The 18,872-nt window shown below is 45.1% G+C and overlaps 1 protein-coding gene and 1 long non-coding RNA gene across 5 annotated transcripts in view; one reads left to right on the top strand and one right to left on the bottom strand.

Moving 5' to 3' along the window:
* rigi (RNA sensor RIG-I) overlaps positions 1-10,448 on the top strand; it is a 56,023-nt gene extending 45,575 nt beyond the window's left edge. Inside the window, exons 19-22 of the mRNA XM_055901221.1 lie at positions 992-1,064; positions 1,232-1,317; positions 7,666-7,807; positions 9,758-10,448. Of these exons, the coding sequence (XP_055757196.1) occupies positions 992-1,064; positions 1,232-1,317; positions 7,666-7,807; positions 9,758-9,774 (318 nt within the window). The 3' untranslated portion in view covers positions 9,775-10,448. The remainder of the gene's footprint in view (positions 1-991; positions 1,065-1,231; positions 1,318-7,665; positions 7,808-9,757) is intronic.
* LOC129835544 (uncharacterized) lies at positions 1,326-5,594 on the bottom strand. Of its 4 annotated transcripts, none has more exons than XR_008756438.1 (3): positions 5,554-5,594; positions 1,845-5,395; positions 1,326-1,737 (listed from the first exon to the last, which is right to left on the bottom strand). It is a non-coding gene; the product is annotated as an uncharacterized LOC129835544 (long non-coding RNA). The 4 variants fall into 4 exon arrangements; XR_008756437.1 differs by having other exon boundaries at positions 1,326-2,378; positions 2,486-5,395; XR_008756436.1 differs by having other exon boundaries at positions 1,326-3,502; positions 3,610-5,395.
* Positions 10,449-18,872: the final 8,424 nt, after the last annotated feature.

Genomic DNA, 18,872 nt, shown 5'->3' with positions numbered 1-18,872 from the left:
ACATTAAGAACACCTGCTCTTTCCATGATAGACTGACCAGGTGAATCCAGGTGAAAGCTACGATCCGTTATTGAAGTCACCTGTTAAATCCACTTCAATCAGTGTAGAAGAGGGGAGGATTTTTAAGCCTTGAGACAAATGAGACATGGATTGTGTATGTGTGCGCCATTCAGAGGGTGAATGGACAAGACAAAATATTTAATTACCTTTGAACGGGGTATGGTGCCAGACGCACCGGTTTGTGTCAAGAACTGCAACGCTGCTGGGTTTTTCACGCTCAACAGTTTCCCGTGTGTATCAAGAATGGTCCACCACCCAAAGGACATCCAGCCGACTGGACACGACTGTGGGAAGCGTTGGAGTCAACATGGGCCAGCACACTTTCCAGCCCTGACAAATTGAGGCTGAGGGCCAGTGGGGAGGGGTGCTAGTCAATATTAGGAAGGTGTTCCTAATGTTTTGTGAACTCACTGTATAGTGTACTGTGTAGCAAGCCTCTCACTTTCTGTTCTCTCTTGCCTCTCTCCTCTCCCTTCTCTCTCCCCCCCTTTCTCTCTCCCCTCCATCCCTTCTCTCCTCCTTTCCCTCCCTCCTCTCCCCTCTCTCCCCCTTTCTCTCTCCCCTCCGTCCTCTTTTCCCTCCCTCCCTCCCTCTCCCCCTTTCCCTCTCCCCTCCATCCCATCTTTCCCCCTTTCCCTCCCTCCCTTCCCTCCTCCCCCCCTTTCTCGCTCCCCTCCCTCTCTCCCCTCCATCCCCTCTCTCTTTCCCTCCCTCCCCTCTCTCCCCTTTTCCCTCCCTTGCCTCGCTCCTCTCTACCCCCCTTTCCCTCTCCCCTCCCTCCCTTCCCTCTATCCCGTCTCTCCCCCTTTCCCTCCCTCCCCTCCCGTCTCTCCCCCTTCCCCTCTTTCTCTCCCCTCCCTCCCCTCTCTCCCTCTCTCCCCCTCCCTCTCTCTCCCCCTCCCCTCTCCTCTCCCCCCTCCCATCTCTCCAGGATTCTCACCACATCGTGTTGGACCCCACTCTGTTCTCTCGAGCTCGAACAGAACCTCACCCGAAACCCAAAGGTGTGTTTATATCAGAGGGGTTAAAAACCCTAGTCTGTCTGTTCTAGATTCATAAGGTGTGTTTATATCAGAGGGGTTAACCTGTCTGGCCGAGGCGTTCCTCTATCCTCATCAGGTTAAAAACACTAGTCTGTTCTAGATTAATAAAGTGGTATCTCCTTCTACAGGTTTCATGGGGCTGGTGAAGACCAAGAAGCTGTTCTGTCACTGTGGACTGGACTGGGGCATAGTGGCCTCATACCTGGCCATACAGGTAAACACTAGACTGGACTGGGGCATAGTGGCCTCATACCTGACCATACAGGTAAACACTAGACTGGACTGGACTGGGGCATAGTGGCCTCATACCTGGCCATACAGGTAAACACTAGACTGGACTGGACTGGGGCATAGTGGCCTCATACCTGGCCATACAGGTAAACACTAGACTGGACTGGACTGGGGCATAGTGGCCTCATACCTGGCCATACAGGTAAACACTAGACTGGAAGGACTGGGGCATAGTGGCCTCATACCTGACCATACAGGTAAACACTAGACTAGACTGGACTGGGGCATAGTGGCCTCATACCTGACCATACAGGTAAACACTAGACTAGACTGGGGCATAGTGGCCTCATACCTGGCCATACAGGTACACACTAGACTGGACTGGGGCATAGTGGCCTCATACCTGACTATACAGGTAAACACTAGACTGGACTGGGGCATAGTGGCCTCATACCTGACCATACAGGTAAACACTAGACTGGACTGGACTGGGGCATAGTGGCCTCATACCTGGCCATACAGGTAAACACTAGACTGGACTGGACTGGGGCATAGTGGCCTCATACCTGACCATACAGGTAAACACTAGACTGGAAGGACTGGGGCATAGTGGCCTCATACCTGACCATACAGGTAAACACTAGACTAGACTGGACTGGGGCATAGTGGCCTCATACCCGACCATACAGGTAAACACTAGACTGGACTGGACTGGGGCATAGTGGCCTCATACCTGGCCATACAGGTAAACACTAGACTGGACTGGACTGGGGCATAGTGGCCTCATACCTGGCCATACAGGTAAACACTAGACTGGACTGGAGCATAGTGGCCTCATACCTGACCATACAGGTAAACACTAGACTGGACTGGGGCATAGTGGCCTCATACCTGACCATACAGGTAAACACTAGACTAGACTGGGGCATAGTGGCCTCATACCTGACCATACAGGTAAACACTAGACTAGACTGGGGCATAGTGGCCTCATACCTGGCCATACAGGTACACACTAGACTGGACTGGGGCATAGTGGCCTCATACCTGACTATACAGGTAAACACTAGACTGGACTGGGGCATAGTGGCCTCATACCTGACCATACAGGTAAACACTAGACTGGACTGGACTGGGGCATAGTGGCCTCATACCTGGCCATACAGGTAAACACTAGACTGGACTGGACTGGGGCATAGTGGCCTCATACCTGACCATACAGGTAAACACTAGACTGGAAGGACTGGGGCATAGTGGCCTCATACCTGACCATACAGGTAAACACTAGACTAGACTGGACTGGGGCATAGTGGCCTCATACCCGACCATACAGGTAAACACTAGACTGGACTGGACTGGGGCATAGTGGCCTCATACCTGGCCATACAGGTAAACACTAGACTGGACTGGACTGGGGCATAGTGGCCTCATACCTGGCCATACAGGTAAACACTAGACTGGACTGGAGCATAGTGGCCTCATACCTGACCATACAGGTAAACACTAGACTGGACTGGGGCATAGTGGCCTCATACCTGACCATACAGGTAAACACTAGACTAGACTGGGGCATAGTGGCCTCATACCTGACCATACAGGTAAACACTATACTGGACTGGGGCATAGTGGCCTCATACCTGGCCATACAGGTAAACACTAGACTGGACTGGACTGGGGCATAGTGGCCTCATACCTGACCATACAGGTAAACACTAGACTGGAAGGACTGGGGCATAGTGGCCTCATACCTGACCATACAGGTAAACACTAGACTAGACTGGACTGGGGCATAGTGGCCTCATACCCGACCATACAGGTAAACACTAGACTGGACTGGACTGGGGCATAGTGGCCTCATACCTGGCCATACAGGTAAACACTAGACTGGACTGGACTGGGGCATAGTGGCCTCATACCTGGCCATACAGGTAAACACTAGACTGGACTGGAGCATAGTGGCCTCATACCTGACCATACAGGTAAACACTAGACTGGACTGGGGCATAGTGGCCTCATACCTGACCATACAGGTAAACACTAGACTAGACTGGGGCATAGTGGCCTCATACCTGACCATACAGGTAAACACTAGACTAGACTGGGGCATAGTGGCCTCATACCTGGCCATACAGGTACACACTAGACTGGACTGGGGCATAGTGGCCTCATACCTGACTATACAGGTAAACACTAGACTGGACTGGGGCATAGTGGCCTCATACCTGACCATACAGGTAAACACTAGACTGGACTGGACTGGGGCATAGTGGCCTCATACCTGGCCATACAGGTAAACACTAGACTGGACTGGACTGGGGCATAGTGGCCTCATACCTGACCATACAGGTAAACACTAGACTGGAAGGACTGGGGCATAGTGGCCTCATACCTGACCATACAGGTAAACACTAGACTAGACTGGACTGGGGCATAGTGGCCTCATACCCGACCATACAGGTAAACACTAGACTGGACTGGACTGGGGCATAGTGGCCTCATACCTGGCCATACAGGTAAACACTAGACTGGACTGGACTGGGGCATAGTGGCCTCATACCTGGCCATACAGGTAAACACTAGACTGGACTGGAGCATAGTGGCCTCATACCTGACCATACATGTAAACACTAGACTGGACTGGGGCATAGTGGCCTCATACCTGACCATACAGGTAAACACTAGACTAGACTGGGGCATAGTGGCCTCATACCTGACCATACAGGTAAACACTATACTGGACTGGGGCATAGTGGCCTCATACCTGGCCGTACAGGTAAACACTAGACTGGACTGGGGCATAGTGGCCTCATACCTGACCATACAGGTAAACACTAGACTGGACTGGGGCATAGTGGCCTCATACCTAACCATAAAGGTAAACACTAGACTGGACTGGACTGGGGCATAGTGGCTTCATACCTGGCCATACAGGTAAACACTAGACTGGACTGGGGCATAGTGGCCTCATACCTGACCATACAGGTAAACACTAGACTAGACTGGGGCATAGTGGCCTCATACCTGGCCATACAGGTACACACTAGACTGGACTGGGGCATAGTGGCCTCATACCTGACTATACAGGTAAACACTAGACTGGACTGGGGCATAGTGGCCTCATACCTGACCATACAGGTAAACACTAGACTGGACTGGACTGGGGCATAGTGGCCTCATACCTGGCCATACAGGTAAACACTAGACTGGACTGGACTGGGGCATAGTGGCCTCATACCTGACCATACAGGTAAACACTAGACTGGAAGGACTGGGGCATAGTGGCCTCATACCTGACCATACAGGTAAACACTAGACTAGACTGGACTGGGGCATAGTGGCCTCATACCCGACCATACAGGTAAACACTAGACTGGACTGGACTGGGGCATAGTGGCCTCATACCTGGCCATACAGGTAAACACTAGACTGGACTGGACTGGGGCATAGTGGCCTCATACCTGGCCATACAGGTAAACACTAGACTGGACTGGACTGGGGCATAGTGGCCTCATACCTGACCATACAGGTAAACACTAGACTGGACTGGACTGGGGCATAGTGGCCTCATACCTGACCATACAGGTAAACACTAGACTGGACTGGACTGGGGCATAGTGGCCTCATACCTGACCATACAGGTAAACACTAGACTGGACTGGACTGGGGCATAGTGGCCTCATACCTGACCATACAGGTACACACTAGACTGGACTGGACTGGGGCATAGTGGCCTCATACCTGACCATACAGGTAAACACTAGACTGGACTGGGGCATAGTGGCCTCATACCTGGACATACAGGTAAACACTAGACTGGACTGGACTGGGGCATAGTGGCCTCATACCTGGCCATACAGGTAAACACTAGACTGGACTGGACTGGGGCATTATGGCCTCATACCTGGCCATACAGGTAAACACTAGACTGGACTGGACTGGGGCATAGTGGCCTCATACCTGACCATACAGGTAAACACTAGACTAGACTGGACTGGGGCATAGTGGCCTCATACCTGGCCATACAGGTACACACTAGACTGGACTGGGGCATAGTGGCCTCATACCTGACCATACAGGTAAACACTAGACTGGACTGGGGCATAGTGGCCTCATACCTGGCCATACAGGTACACACTAGACTGGACTGGACTGGGGCATAGTGGCTTCATACCTGACCATACAGGTAAATACTAGACTGGACTGGGGCATAGTGGCCTCATACCTGGCCATACAGGTAAACACTAGACTGGACTGGACTGGGGCATAGTGGCTTCATACCTGGCCATACAGGTAAACACTAGACTGGACTGGGGCATAGTGGCCTCATACCTGGCCATACAGGTAAACACTGGACTGGACTGGGGCATAGTGGCCTCATACCTGGCCATACAGGTAAACACTAGACTGGACTGGACTGGGGCATAGTGGCCTCATACCTGGCCATACAGGTACACACTAGACTGGACTGGACTTGGGCATAGTGGCCTCATACCTGGCCATACAGGTAAACACTAGACTGGACTGGGGCATAGTGGCCTCATACCTGACCATACAGGTAAACACTAGACTGGACTGGGGCATAGTGGCCTCATACCTGGCCATACAGGTAAACACTAGACTGGACTGGGGCATAGTGGCCTCATACCTGGCCATACAGGTAAACACTAGACTGGACTGGACTGGGGCATAGTGGCCTCATACCTGGCCATACAGGTAAACACTAGACTGGACTGGGGCATAGTGGCCTCATACCTGGCCATACAGGTAAACACTAGACTGGACTGGACTGGGGCATAGTGGCCTCATACCAGGCCATACAGGTACACACTAGACTGGACTGGGGCATAGTGGCCTCATACCTGGCCATACAGGTAAACACTAGACTGGACTGGACTGGGGCATAGTGGCTTCATACCTGGCCATACAGGTACACACTAGACTAGACTGGACTGGGGCATAGTGGCCTCATACCTGGCCATACAGGTAAACACTAGACTGGACTGGACTGGGGCATAGTGGCCTCATACCTGGCCATACAGGTAAACACTAGACTGGACTGGGGCATAGTGGCCTCATACCTGGCCATACAAGTAAACACTAGACTGGACTGGGGCATAGTGGCCTCATACCTGGCCATACAGGTTAACACTAGACTGGACTGGGGCATAGTGGCCTCATACCTGGCCATACAGGTAAACACTAGACTGGACTGGGGCATAGTGGCCTCATACCTGGCCATACAGGTAAACACTAGACTGGACTGGGGCATAGTGGCCTCATACCTGGCCATACAGGTAAACACTAGACTAGACTGGACTGGACTGGGGCATAGTGGCCTCATACCTGGCCATACAGGTAAACACTAGACTAGACTGGACTGGGGCATAGTGGCCTCATACCTGGCCATACAGGTAAACACTAGACAAGACTGGACTGGGGCATAGTGGCCTCATACCTGGCCATACAGGTAAACACTAGACTAGACTGGACTGGACTGGGGCATAGTGGCCTCATACCTGGCCATACAGGTAAACACTAGACTGGACTGGACTGGGGCATAGTGGCTTCATACCTGGCCATACAGGTAAACACTAGACTGGACTGGACTGGGTTATAGTGGCTTCATACCTGGCCATACAGGTAAACACTAGACTGGACTGGGGCATAGTGGCCTCATACCTGGCCATACAGGTACACACTAGACTGGACTGGGGCATAGTGGCCTCATACCTGACCATACAGGTAAACACTAGACTGGACTGGGGCATAGTGGCCTCATACCTGACCATACAGGTAAACACTAGACTGGACTGGGGCATAGTGGCCTCATACCTGACCATACAGGTAAACACTAGACTGGACTGGGGCGTAGTGGCCTCATACCTGGCCATACAGGTAAACACTAGACTGGACTGGGGCATAGTGGCCTCATACCTGGCCATACAGGTAAACACTAGACTGGACTGGGGCATAGTGGCCTCATACCTGGCCATACAGGTACACACTAGACTGGACTGGACTGGGGCATAGTGGCCTCATACCTGGCCATACAGGTAAACACTAGACTGGACTGGACTGGGGCATAGTGGCCTCATACCTGGCCATACAGGTAAACATTGGACTGGACTGGACTGGGGCGTAGTGGCCTCATACCTGACCATACAGGTAAACACTAGACTGGACTGGACTGGGGCATAGTGGCCTCATACCTGACCATACAGGTACACACTAGACTGGACTGGGGCGTAGTGGCCTCATACCTGACCATACAGGTTCACCCACTTACTTGATTTGCCATTGTAGTGTGTTTATCTGTAAGTGTTTTGTCTCCCAGAACCTGCCTGTGTTAAAGATAGAGAGCTTTGTGGTGAAGAACTGTGTTACCGAGCAACAGAGGTACTACAGGAAGTGGAGAGACGTGACCTTTTCCATGAAGACCTTTGAACTCACAGACATAGCTGATAGCTGGAATCCACGTGAGTCTCTCTCTCCCCCTCTTTCTCTCCCCTCTCTCTCTCCCCCCTCTCTCTCCTTCAGTCTTCTCTCTCCCTCTCTCTCTCTCCCCCTCTCTCTCTATTTTCTCTCTGTCTTCTCTCTCTCAATCTCCCCCTTTCCCTCCCCCTCTCTGTCGCTCTCTCTTTCTCTTTGTGTGTGTGTGTGTTGTCGTGTCTTTACTATGGATTAAATTATATGACATGCTATTTTATAAAATCAAATCTCTGTAATTAATATTACCTGATTAAACTAATCATGTAAATTTAATGTAAGGAATCTTTTATATTAATAGCAGTCAATATTTAATCCTCACCTTATTCAGTCTCATCTGAAAGTTGTAAATTATTGGTTATCTTCACGAACCCTGGCTAACAAGTTGAATCAGCAATACAACATTTGGTTTGATTATTTATTTACTAAATAATCACACAGAATTACATCTACACAGAATGGATCATACATTGATTACAAATTATGTCATAAAGGAAAACGTCCCTGGCGGACGGAACAGATATGACGGCTGGTTATACAAAGAGAGGGGGTTGGGTTTTGAATGAAAGCGCGGGAAGACTGAGGAACATAAGGATTGGGTCTCTATCGGACCTTATGAAGCTATGCCATCGTAAATACAGAATCTTATGCATTGTAAATAACCGCCCATTCGGGAAAAGGAAAATGCAAGAAATATATTTACTCTGAGCTGCGCTTCGATAGATTGGTCGAAGATGGAAGGCTGGGTTGCCCAGCAGAGATCTCCCTTGTCCTTTGAAGACTATTTCTGGGTGATACGTTGTAGTCTGTCGTCGTGTGGTAGAACAGATACGTTGTAGTACCCTGTCGTTCTGAAGAGATTGTCCGTCCTTTCCTAGGCCACGTTTACAGCGGCAGCTGCTAACTCGACGTCTAGGATGTATCACTTCTTTAGTGGATAAGAGTTCAAAGTTCACACCAAGTTTCCATACCATAATCTCGTGCTATATTCTGGCTGGTGTCGTCGAAATTCATCCTTCCAGCGTGGCGATCGTCACCTCCACGTTGAAATTTGCCCTTCTAAACGTATGGACATCCGTCCTCAACGTCATCGGGAACACAATGTTAACTTCGTTAGGTTGTAGTCGTTCAACCATTCACAACCAGAGCTCACGCTGAGGTTGGCTTAGTCCGCCGTGATTGGGTCACGAAGACTCTTATAGAAATGTAGAAAAGGGGTTGGTTCATAATTTCCAACCAATGCCTATTCATGTGGGCGTGGCCACTGATTGAGCATATTTTACATATGAAAACAATTCTCTCATTTTTAAAAACTAAAAAATACATTTAATCTTTTCACAAATAGTTTCATATTTAAACATTTAAATTGCACAACAATTACATGTGAATCTGATAACTAGAATGTGTCGACTTTTCCACAGTTTATGTCGTCCTGTCATCAGTCTTAATGTCTCAGACGACAACTGATCTGACATCATATTCTATAGGTACCAACGGATACTTTCAACTGGTTGGATTCCAGAAATATTGTACCTTTCCCCAACCTTTTGATGTCACCAGACTCTCTCCATGTTAATGTAACAGTATAACTTTAAGAACGTCCCCTCACCCCGACACGGGCGCGAACCAGGGACCTTCTGCACACATCAACAACAGTCACCCACGAAGCATCGTTACCCATCGGTCCACAAAAGAAGCGGGCCTTGCAGAGCAAGGGGAAACCCTACTTCAAGTGACGTAACCGATTGAAACGCTATTAGCGCGTACCCGCTAACTAGCTAGCCATTTCACATCCGTTACATTAACAAAGGGCTTTCCAAGAGTCCATTCTGTAGAGTGGAGAGAGAAAAGGGGGGAAAGGTATTTATGGGGGTCATAAACCTCACCCAACAGGACAACGCCATGACAGTGTGTTGTAATATTGCTTCGTTTCTTTCTAGTGCTTGAAGACCAGTAGGCCTCTACACCTGTCAATCTGGAAAGGAGGAGCCGTGAAGAGGGAGAAGAGAGAGGCATTGGTCATTACCAAGCAACGCCAGGAGCCTCAGGACCTGAACATCCAATCAGATCAAAACCAATTACAACACAGTCAAAAGAACAAAACGGCTTATTGGGAAGCAGAACAAAACGGCTTAAAACAAAACGGCTTAAAGAACAAAACGGCTTATTGGGAAGCACAAAGCAAAATGCTATCTGGCCATAAATCGACAGTACACTGTGGCAAAACTATTTGACCATGGTTACTGATCAAAACCTTTAGAAAAACCTTGACAAAGTACAGGCACAGTGAGCACAGCCTTGCCATTGAGAAGGGTAGACACAGGAAAACATGGCTCCCTGTAGAGGGTAGGCTAAGATCTCTGATAAAAATAGGCTACTGAATTGTGTTGGGGGAAGATGTGAGAGCTGTGGGTTGTCAGCACACATGTTATTGTTATTGTTCAATGTATGGTTATTTTGACCCTTGATTATTGTTGTTACTGTTTGTCCCCTTGACAATATTGATTATTATTATTATTAATTATGTTAATGTAGTAAATGAATCACTTAATTTCCAAAGTATAGTGTTTGGCAATATGTACATTGTTACGTCATGCCAATAAAGCAAATTGAATGAGAGAGAAAGATGTACACAGAGAGATAGTGTTTTTTAGTGACTACCTCATCTCTGTAACCCACATATACAATTATCTGTAAGGTCCCTCAGTCGAGCAGTGAATGTCAAGCACAGATTCAACCAGAAAGACCAATGAGGTTTTCCAATGCCTCGCAAAGAATGGCATCTATTGGTAGATGGGTAAAAAAAAAAAAAAATCCTTTTGAGCATTGTGAAGTTATTAATTACACTTTGGATGGTGTATCAATACACCCAGTCACTACAAAGATACAGGTGTCCTTCCTAACTCAGTTGCCCGAGAGGAAGGAAACCAAACAGGGATTTCACCATGTGGCCAATAGTGACTTTACAGCAGTTACAGAGTTTCATGGCTTTGATAGGAGAAATTTGAGGATGGATCAACAACATTGTAGTTACTCCACAATACTAACCTAATTAACAACAACAATAACCTAAAACACAAGGCCAAATCTACACTGGAGTTGCTTACTAAGAAGACAGTGAATGTTTCTGAGTGGCCAAGTTAGAGTTTTGACTTAAATCTACTTGAAAATCCATGGCAAGACCTGAAAATGGCTGTCTATCAATAATCAACAACCAATTTGACAGAGCTTGAAGAGTTTTGAAAATAATAATGAACAAATATTGCACAGTGTGTGGAAAGCTCTCAAAGACTTACCCAGAAAGACTCACAGCTGTAATCGCTGCCAAATGTGCTTCTACAAAGTATTGACTCAGATGTGTGAATATTTATGTTAATTAGATATCTGTATTTCATTTGCAATACTTTTGGAACAATTTCTAAAAACATGTTTTCACTTTATCATTATAGGGTATTGTGATGTCATGGGGTATTGTGATGTCATTATGGGGTATTGTGATGTAATTATGGGGTATTGTGATGTCATTATTGGGTATTGTGTGTAGATGGGTGAGGGGGGAAAAGTATTTAATCCATTTGGAATCCAGGCTGTAACACAAAATATGGAATAAGTCAAGGAGTATGAATCATTTCATACTAATGATGAACTATCTTACTGTCATTTATTAGTATTTTATGGGTAGCTACAATATTCAGACCCCTTGACTTTTTCCACATTTTGTTAGGTTACAGCCTTATTCTAAAATATATGTATTTATTTATTTCCCTCTTCAATTTACTCACAATGCCGCATAATGACAAAGGGAAAATGTCAGGGCAGGCGGAGCGGGGAGGTTCCTGGTGGAGAGCCAGAAGCGATCACCAGGAGGGAACAGAGGAGCCTCACTGCGGTGGCCTTCTAGTGGACCCCGGGTTAGAACGCACTGGTTTTATTTGGCTCCCCAAGTTTTCTGAACTGACCCAAAAAATGATATATACTGAGGCAAGAAAAAGTATGTGAACCCTTTGGAATTATTTGGATTTCTGCATAAATTGGTTTTATGATCTGATCTTCATCTAAGTCACAACAATAGACAAACACAGTGTGCTTAAACTAATAACACACACATTATTGTATTTTTCTTGTCTATATTGAATACATCATTTAAACCTTCACAGTGTAGGTTGGATAAAGTATGTGAACCCCTTGGCTAATTACTTCTCCAGAAGCTAATTGGAGTCAGGAGTCAGCTAATCTGGAGTCCAATCAATGAGACGAGACTGGAGGTGTTGGATAGAGCTGCATTGCCCTGTCGTGTCTCTGACTTTTCATTAAATGTGAAGACTGTCATTTTATCAAATCAATTCTCTGTAATTATTATTACGTGATTAAACTAATCATGTAAATTTAATTAACTAGGAAGTCAGGGCACCACGGAAAACGTTGGTTTACAGAGTCATAATTTTCCAAATAAAACTTCAGATATTTTAATATCTGATCAATTAGTCTTCTATTAATTCATTATTATTATTACCTTCCATCAGTCTCATCTGAACGTCGTAAATTCTTGGTTATCTGCACGAACCCAGCCTCTACTATGAATCATCCATACACCAATTGGCTAAATTATTTATTTATTTACTAACTAATTAAACAATTACAGAATATACAATACCTAATAACATTATACAGTAAATACCGTCCCTAGTGGACTAAACAAAAACAGTTGGGTTATAACAGGATAGATTCAGAGAGAAGAGAAGGGGGTTTGGAAGGAAGACTAAGGAACATGGGTCTCTATCGGACCTGGGAAGCTATTCTCACATAAATACATACATATACCACTGACGATTGCTCATTCAGAAAAGCAATGCATAACATATATTATGGCTGAACTCAATGTGCTGGTTGATAAAACACCTGTATTTATGGGAAAGATGTTTGGAAAGGGTATTTTGTTCTTAAATGATATTGTAAATTGTAATGGTAGAGTCATGTCCTTCATGGAGTTATCAGAATTGTACAGGAAGGTCTGCTCAATCCAAGAGTACAACTAATTGATTACAGCATTACCCCAGAAATGGAGGAGGCAGGTGGCAGCGGGAGGAGGTAGGGAACTGGTCTGACTGCCCAATATAAAGGATCAAAACTGGCGAAAGAATAAAAATAGCATAAATAGGAAATTACACCAGTTTCATTTGAGGACCAGAATGTTGACAACTGTGCCATACAGATTGTAAAATAGTTGGGAAGAGATTTTTGATGTACCGATTCCATGGTAAAGGGTGTATGAGTTGATATATAAAACAACGCAAGATTCAAGACTTCGTACTTTTTAGCTAAAATTATTATATAGAATTATTGCCACCAACAAAATGTTGAATATTTGGGGCATAAATCATCGAAGCTCTGCAGATTTTGTTGTGAGGATACAGAATCAATAGACCATTTATTTTGGTATTGTCCTCAGGTAGCCTGTTTCTGATCTCAGGTTCAGGAATGGCTGAAAATGTATAGCATTGATCTAAAATTGACCCTAGAAATAGTACTGTTAGGAGATCTGGAGAGACCGGGTCAGTCAATTACTAATATACTAATACTCTTAGTAAAAGTATTTATCTTCAACTCACAATCTGTGGATTCTATTCGATTAGATAGATTGTACGTTAAACATCACAGCATAGTTGAAAGATATATATGGTGGGTAGAAATCTGAAGTGGGTGGTCAGCAGAGACAGGTGGGAGTGGCTGAGGGTTGGGATGTGAAACTGGAGACAAGTGGGAGTGGAGTTTCTGTGCGGGAGATAGAATAATGGTCAAAGATGGAAGTAAAAAAATTACGTCAAAAATGAAACATAACAAAAGTACATTTGAATGACACTAAGTGGCAGTGTTTTACAACTAATGCCGGTTTTCCTGAGGCTGATGCCGTGCAGGTGTTTGTACACATCCATATACACACACTCATTCAAATAAACACAGACAAGAACACACACATACATGTAATAGTGCCAGACATGCACACACACATATACAGTTGGCGTTGCTGTCAGGATTTTAGTTGTCCTTGATGTCCTTTGTTTTTTGCTGTTTTCTTCTGACTTTTTCTTTTTTCTCTTTAGTTCATTCTCTAGGTTGTTGGTGCATTGGGGGGTTCTTTGGGAAGGGAATGGATTTTTTTCTTCTTCTTGGGGGGAGGACTGTGGGAGGGGTCTCGAATGGTTGAGTGACAGCTATTGGGGAAATGTGGGGGGGGATCTTGGAGGGTTGGGTTCACGTTTTTTGGCCTGGTGGAAGATCTGTTGGATCCTTCTGTGTGTCGCTCTGAATGGCAGTCTGTTGGATGACTGGTCGTTGAGTGGCTTGACTGCAAGTATATTCTATGTTTCGGATATTCAATATTATATATATTTTTTTAAAGAAATGCATTGTGTTTACGTGAAGCTGGCTTCGATAGTTGAGCTGCTGATGTGAGGCTCAGGTTTTGCCCAGTCGAGGGCCTTTGACCTTTGTAGATTCTTCCGGGTCGTCGTGTGATAGGTTCATCTCTCTCTGGAGAAGCTTCCTCGTCGGTCGTTGTTTCTCGTACTAGATTTGCACATATGTTCAGCTGCAGTCTGATATACGCTAGTTTAGTATGCACTTCTTCCCTAGGTTCAGAGTTCAGAGTTCATACCAAGTCCACGTGTGGAGGCAGCCCTCACGTCTCCCGGCCTGTATAGTTGAAACTAGCCCCTTTTCAACGTGGAGGACAAGTCCTCCTGTTATTTGGAACTGAGGTACCTTTTCGTCTCGGGGGCTTTTATAGAATTGTAGAAAAAGGGGGTTGGTTCATCATTTCCAACCAATGTCTATTCACTTGGGCGTGGCTGCTGAGTGAGCATCAGTTTACTTATGAAAACAATTCTCTCATTTAGAAGACTAAATATCACATTACATCATTTCGCAAATAGTTTCATCTTTACTCATTCATTTTATACAAGAATTAGATGCAAGCCTCATAACCGAGGCACCTGTATAAACAGAGTTAAGGTAATGTGGCTGTATTGTCTTTCATGAGGTCACAAACGTGAAACAAAACGGACCGGGTCGTAGCTGCACATTTGTGGCCTGCTGGAGGTCATTTTGCAGGGCTCTGGCAGTGCTCCTCCTTGCACAAAGGCGGAGGTAGCGGTCCTGCTGCTAGGTTGTTGCCCTCCTACGGCCTCCTCCACGTCTCCTGATGTACTGGCCTGTCTCCTGGTAGCGCCTCCATGCTCTGGACACTACGCTGACAGACACAGCAAACCTTCTTGCCACAGCTCGCATTGATGTGCCATCCTGGATGAGCTGCACTACCTGAGCCACTTGTGTGGGTTGTAGACTCCGTCTCATGCTACCACTAGAGTGAAAGCACCGCCAGCATTCAAAAGTGACCAAAACATCAGCCAGGAAGCATAGGAACTGAGAAGTGGTCTGTGCTCACCACCTGCAGAACCACTCCTTTATTGGGGGTGTCTTGCTAATTGCCTATAATTTCCACCTTTTGTCTATTCCATTTGCACAACAGCATGTGAAATGTATTGTCAATCAGTGTTGCTTTCTAAGTGGACAGTTTGATTTCACAGAAGTGTGATTGACTTGGAGTTACAATGTGTTGTTTAAGTGTTCCCTTTATTTTTTTGAGCAGTGTACTATGCATGCCAGTCTCTCTTGGCTAAGAGTTGAGAGACTGACTGCATCACTTCTTCTTTTTACAAGAAACATTAATGTGTTGAAAATCCCAAATTGTTTGCATATTCAACTTACACACAGCTCTGACACAAAGACTTACCCCACCAGACATGCCACCAGGGGTCTTTTCACAGTCCCCAAATCCAGAACAAATTCAAGAAAGCGTACTTTATTATATAGAGCCCTTATTGCATGGAACTTCCTTCCATCTCATATTGCTCAAATGAACAGCAAACCTGGTTTTAAAAAAAAGATAAAGCAACACCTCACGGCACAACACCTCTCCTCTATCTATATACCTAGATAGTTTGTGTGTCTGCATTGGTATATATCGTGCCTTTTTTTAAATGTATGTAGTTCTCTCCTTGAGTTGTTCTTGTGTATTGATGTTCTGTATTATGTTTCATGTTTTGTGTGGACCCCAGGAAGAGTAGCTGCTGTTTTTGCAACAGCTAATGGGGATCCTAATAAAATACCAAAATACCAAAACATTATGTGTGGAGAAAAAAAGGCACAGCACACCAACATCAAAACCTCATCCCAACTGTAAAGTATGGTGGAGGCAGCATCATGGTTTGGGGCTGTTTTGCTGCCTCAGAGACTGGACAGCTTGCTGTCATCGACGGAAAATGAAATCCCAAGTTTATCAAGACATTTTGCTATTAGGCAATCTTTCCTCCAATTGAAGCTCAACAGAAGTTGGGTGATGCAACAGGACAACGACCCAAAACACAGAAGTAAATCAACAACAGAATGGCTTCAACAGAAGAAAATATGCATTCTGGAGTTGCCCAGTCAGAGTCATGACCTCATCCTGATTGAGATGCTGTGGCATGACCTCGACCAGTTCACACCAGACATCCCAAGAATATTGCTGAACAGAAACAGTTTTGTAAAGAGGAACGGTCCAAAATTCCTCTTGACCGTTTGGTTGAGAACGGTTGAAAACGTTTGGTTGAGGTTATTGCTGCCAAAGGAGGGTCAACCAGTTATTAAATCCAAGGGTTCACATACTTTTCCCACCCTGCACTGTGAATGTTTACACGGTGTGTTCAATAAAGACATGAAAACATATAATTGTTTGTGTGTTATTAGTTTCAGCAGACTGTGTTTGTCTGTTGTTGTGACCTAGATGAAGATCAGATCAAATTACCAAATTTATTCAGAAATCCAGGTATTTCCAAAGGGTTCACATACTATTTATTGCCACTTTTTTATTTTTTATTGTTGGACATAAAAGACTGGAATAACACCAGGAAATCAGCTCTAAGTGATTTCTATTTAAGAAATCTGTTCTCAAGTATTCCCATGCAGAATAGGGAGACACGTGATCGTATACAAATGTAAGTCAGGTTTGAAATTATTATGTTTTGGTCAAACAGGAAAACATTGTCCCGTGGCTGAATCTAGTTGATTATCCGGCCCTTACAGTAACAATCAGTTCTTATTGTAAACCACTGGAGTTTTCAAGGCTTTACAGTAACAATCAGTTCTTATCGTAAACCACTGGAGTTTTCAAGGCCTTACAGTAACAATCAGTTCTTATTGTAAACCACTGGAGTTTTCAAGGCTTTACAGTAACAATCAGTTCTTATTGTAAACCACTGGAGTTTTCAAGGCCTTACAGTAACGATCAGTTCTTATTGTAAACCACTGGAGTTTTCAAGGCTTTACAGTAACAATCAGTTCTTATTGTAAACCACTGGAGTTTTCAAGGCTTTACAGTAACAATCAGTTCTTATTGTAAACCACTGGAGTTTTCAAGGCCTTACAGTAACAATCAGTTCTTATTGTAAACCACTGGAGTTTTCAAGGCTTTACAGTAACAATCAGTTCTTATTGTAAACCACTGGAGTTTTCAAGGCCTTACAGTAACAATCAGTTCTTATTGTAAACCACTGGAGTTTTCAAGGCCTTACAGTAACAATCAGTTCTTATTGTAAACCACTGGAGTTTTCAAGGCTTTACAGTAATTGCACTGACGTGTCATTTTATGTAACCTACTGAAATCATGATGCTTTTTAAACTGAAATTTGCACTTAGGAATAACGGAACTGCCGTTGGATGTTCATTTAAATTGATTACAATCAATGGAGCTAAACAGTCTAATGAGGTGACTTCTATGTATCCCAGAGTCCCCCTTCACAACCTCCTCCTTTATCGCTAGCCCACGGGGCAGGAAACAGTTAACCTATCAAACCATCAGGAAACAGATAACCTATTAAACCATCAGGAAACAGATAACCTATTAAACCATCAGGAAACAGTTGACCTATTAAACCATCAGGAAACAGTTAACCTATCAAACCATCAGGAAACCGATGATGTATCAAACCATCAGGAAACAGATAACGTATCAAACCATCAGGAAATAGTTAACCTATTAAACTATCAGGAAACAGTTAACCTATTAAACCATCAGGAAACAGATAACCTATTAAACCATCAGGAAACAGATAACCTATTAAACCATCAGGAAACAGTTAACCTATCAAACCATCAGGAAACAGTTAACCTATCACACCATCAGGAAACAGATAACGTATTAAACCATCAGGAAACAGATAACCTATTAAACCATCAGGAAACAGATAACATATGAAACCATCAGGAAACAGTTAACCCATTAAACCATCAGGAAACAGATAACCTATTAAACCATCAGGAAACAGTTAACCTATTAAACCATCAGGAAACAGATAATGTATCAAACCATCAGGAAACAGATAACCTATTAAACCATCAGGAAACAGTTAACCTATTAAACCATCAGGAAACAGATAAAGGCGGTAGCAGCGGCAGGACTGTGTCTGTGTGTTGGGAGGAGCTGGAGCGGTGGAGCGCGGCCCCGGGGAGGTGTCGGCGACGTCGCTAAGTGACGGGGTAGCGCTCCAGCACCCGCCGCCCGGCTAGAGGAATGAGTCCTTGGGGAGGGAGGGGGGGGGGAGGAGGGAAGGGGGAGGAGGGAAGGGGGGGAGGGGATGGTGTGATGATTACGTTTCACGAGCTCACAGTTATTCGCTTATTAGCACCGTTCCTATTATCCATACGTTAATAGATGATTACGTCATTATTACAGGATTATATTATTATATAATAAACCCATTATAACACATACATTATCATGTTATTACACATTATTATAGGATTATATTATAAGGTGATTTTAATATAGTGTGTCGTTACACAGGCGACCAGCAAGTTGCTGGATAGGAGAGAATATATGCAGCACGGTAATTCACATGTGAATGTCATTTTTACTTGGAAGGTGTGTGTCTGTGGGTGTGTGTGTGTGTACAGTGGGTGTGTGTACTCTGTGTGTGTTTAGTGTGCGTGCACAGTGTGTGTCTGCATGCACAGTGT

Source organism: Salvelinus fontinalis, chromosome 36, assembly GCF_029448725.1.
Source record: "Salvelinus fontinalis isolate EN_2023a chromosome 36, ASM2944872v1, whole genome shotgun sequence".
Taxonomy (NCBI): Eukaryota; Metazoa; Chordata; class Actinopteri; order Salmoniformes; family Salmonidae; genus Salvelinus; species Salvelinus fontinalis.
Note: the sequence above shows the minus strand (reverse complement) of the source record. Positions and strands in the feature narration are given on the sequence as shown.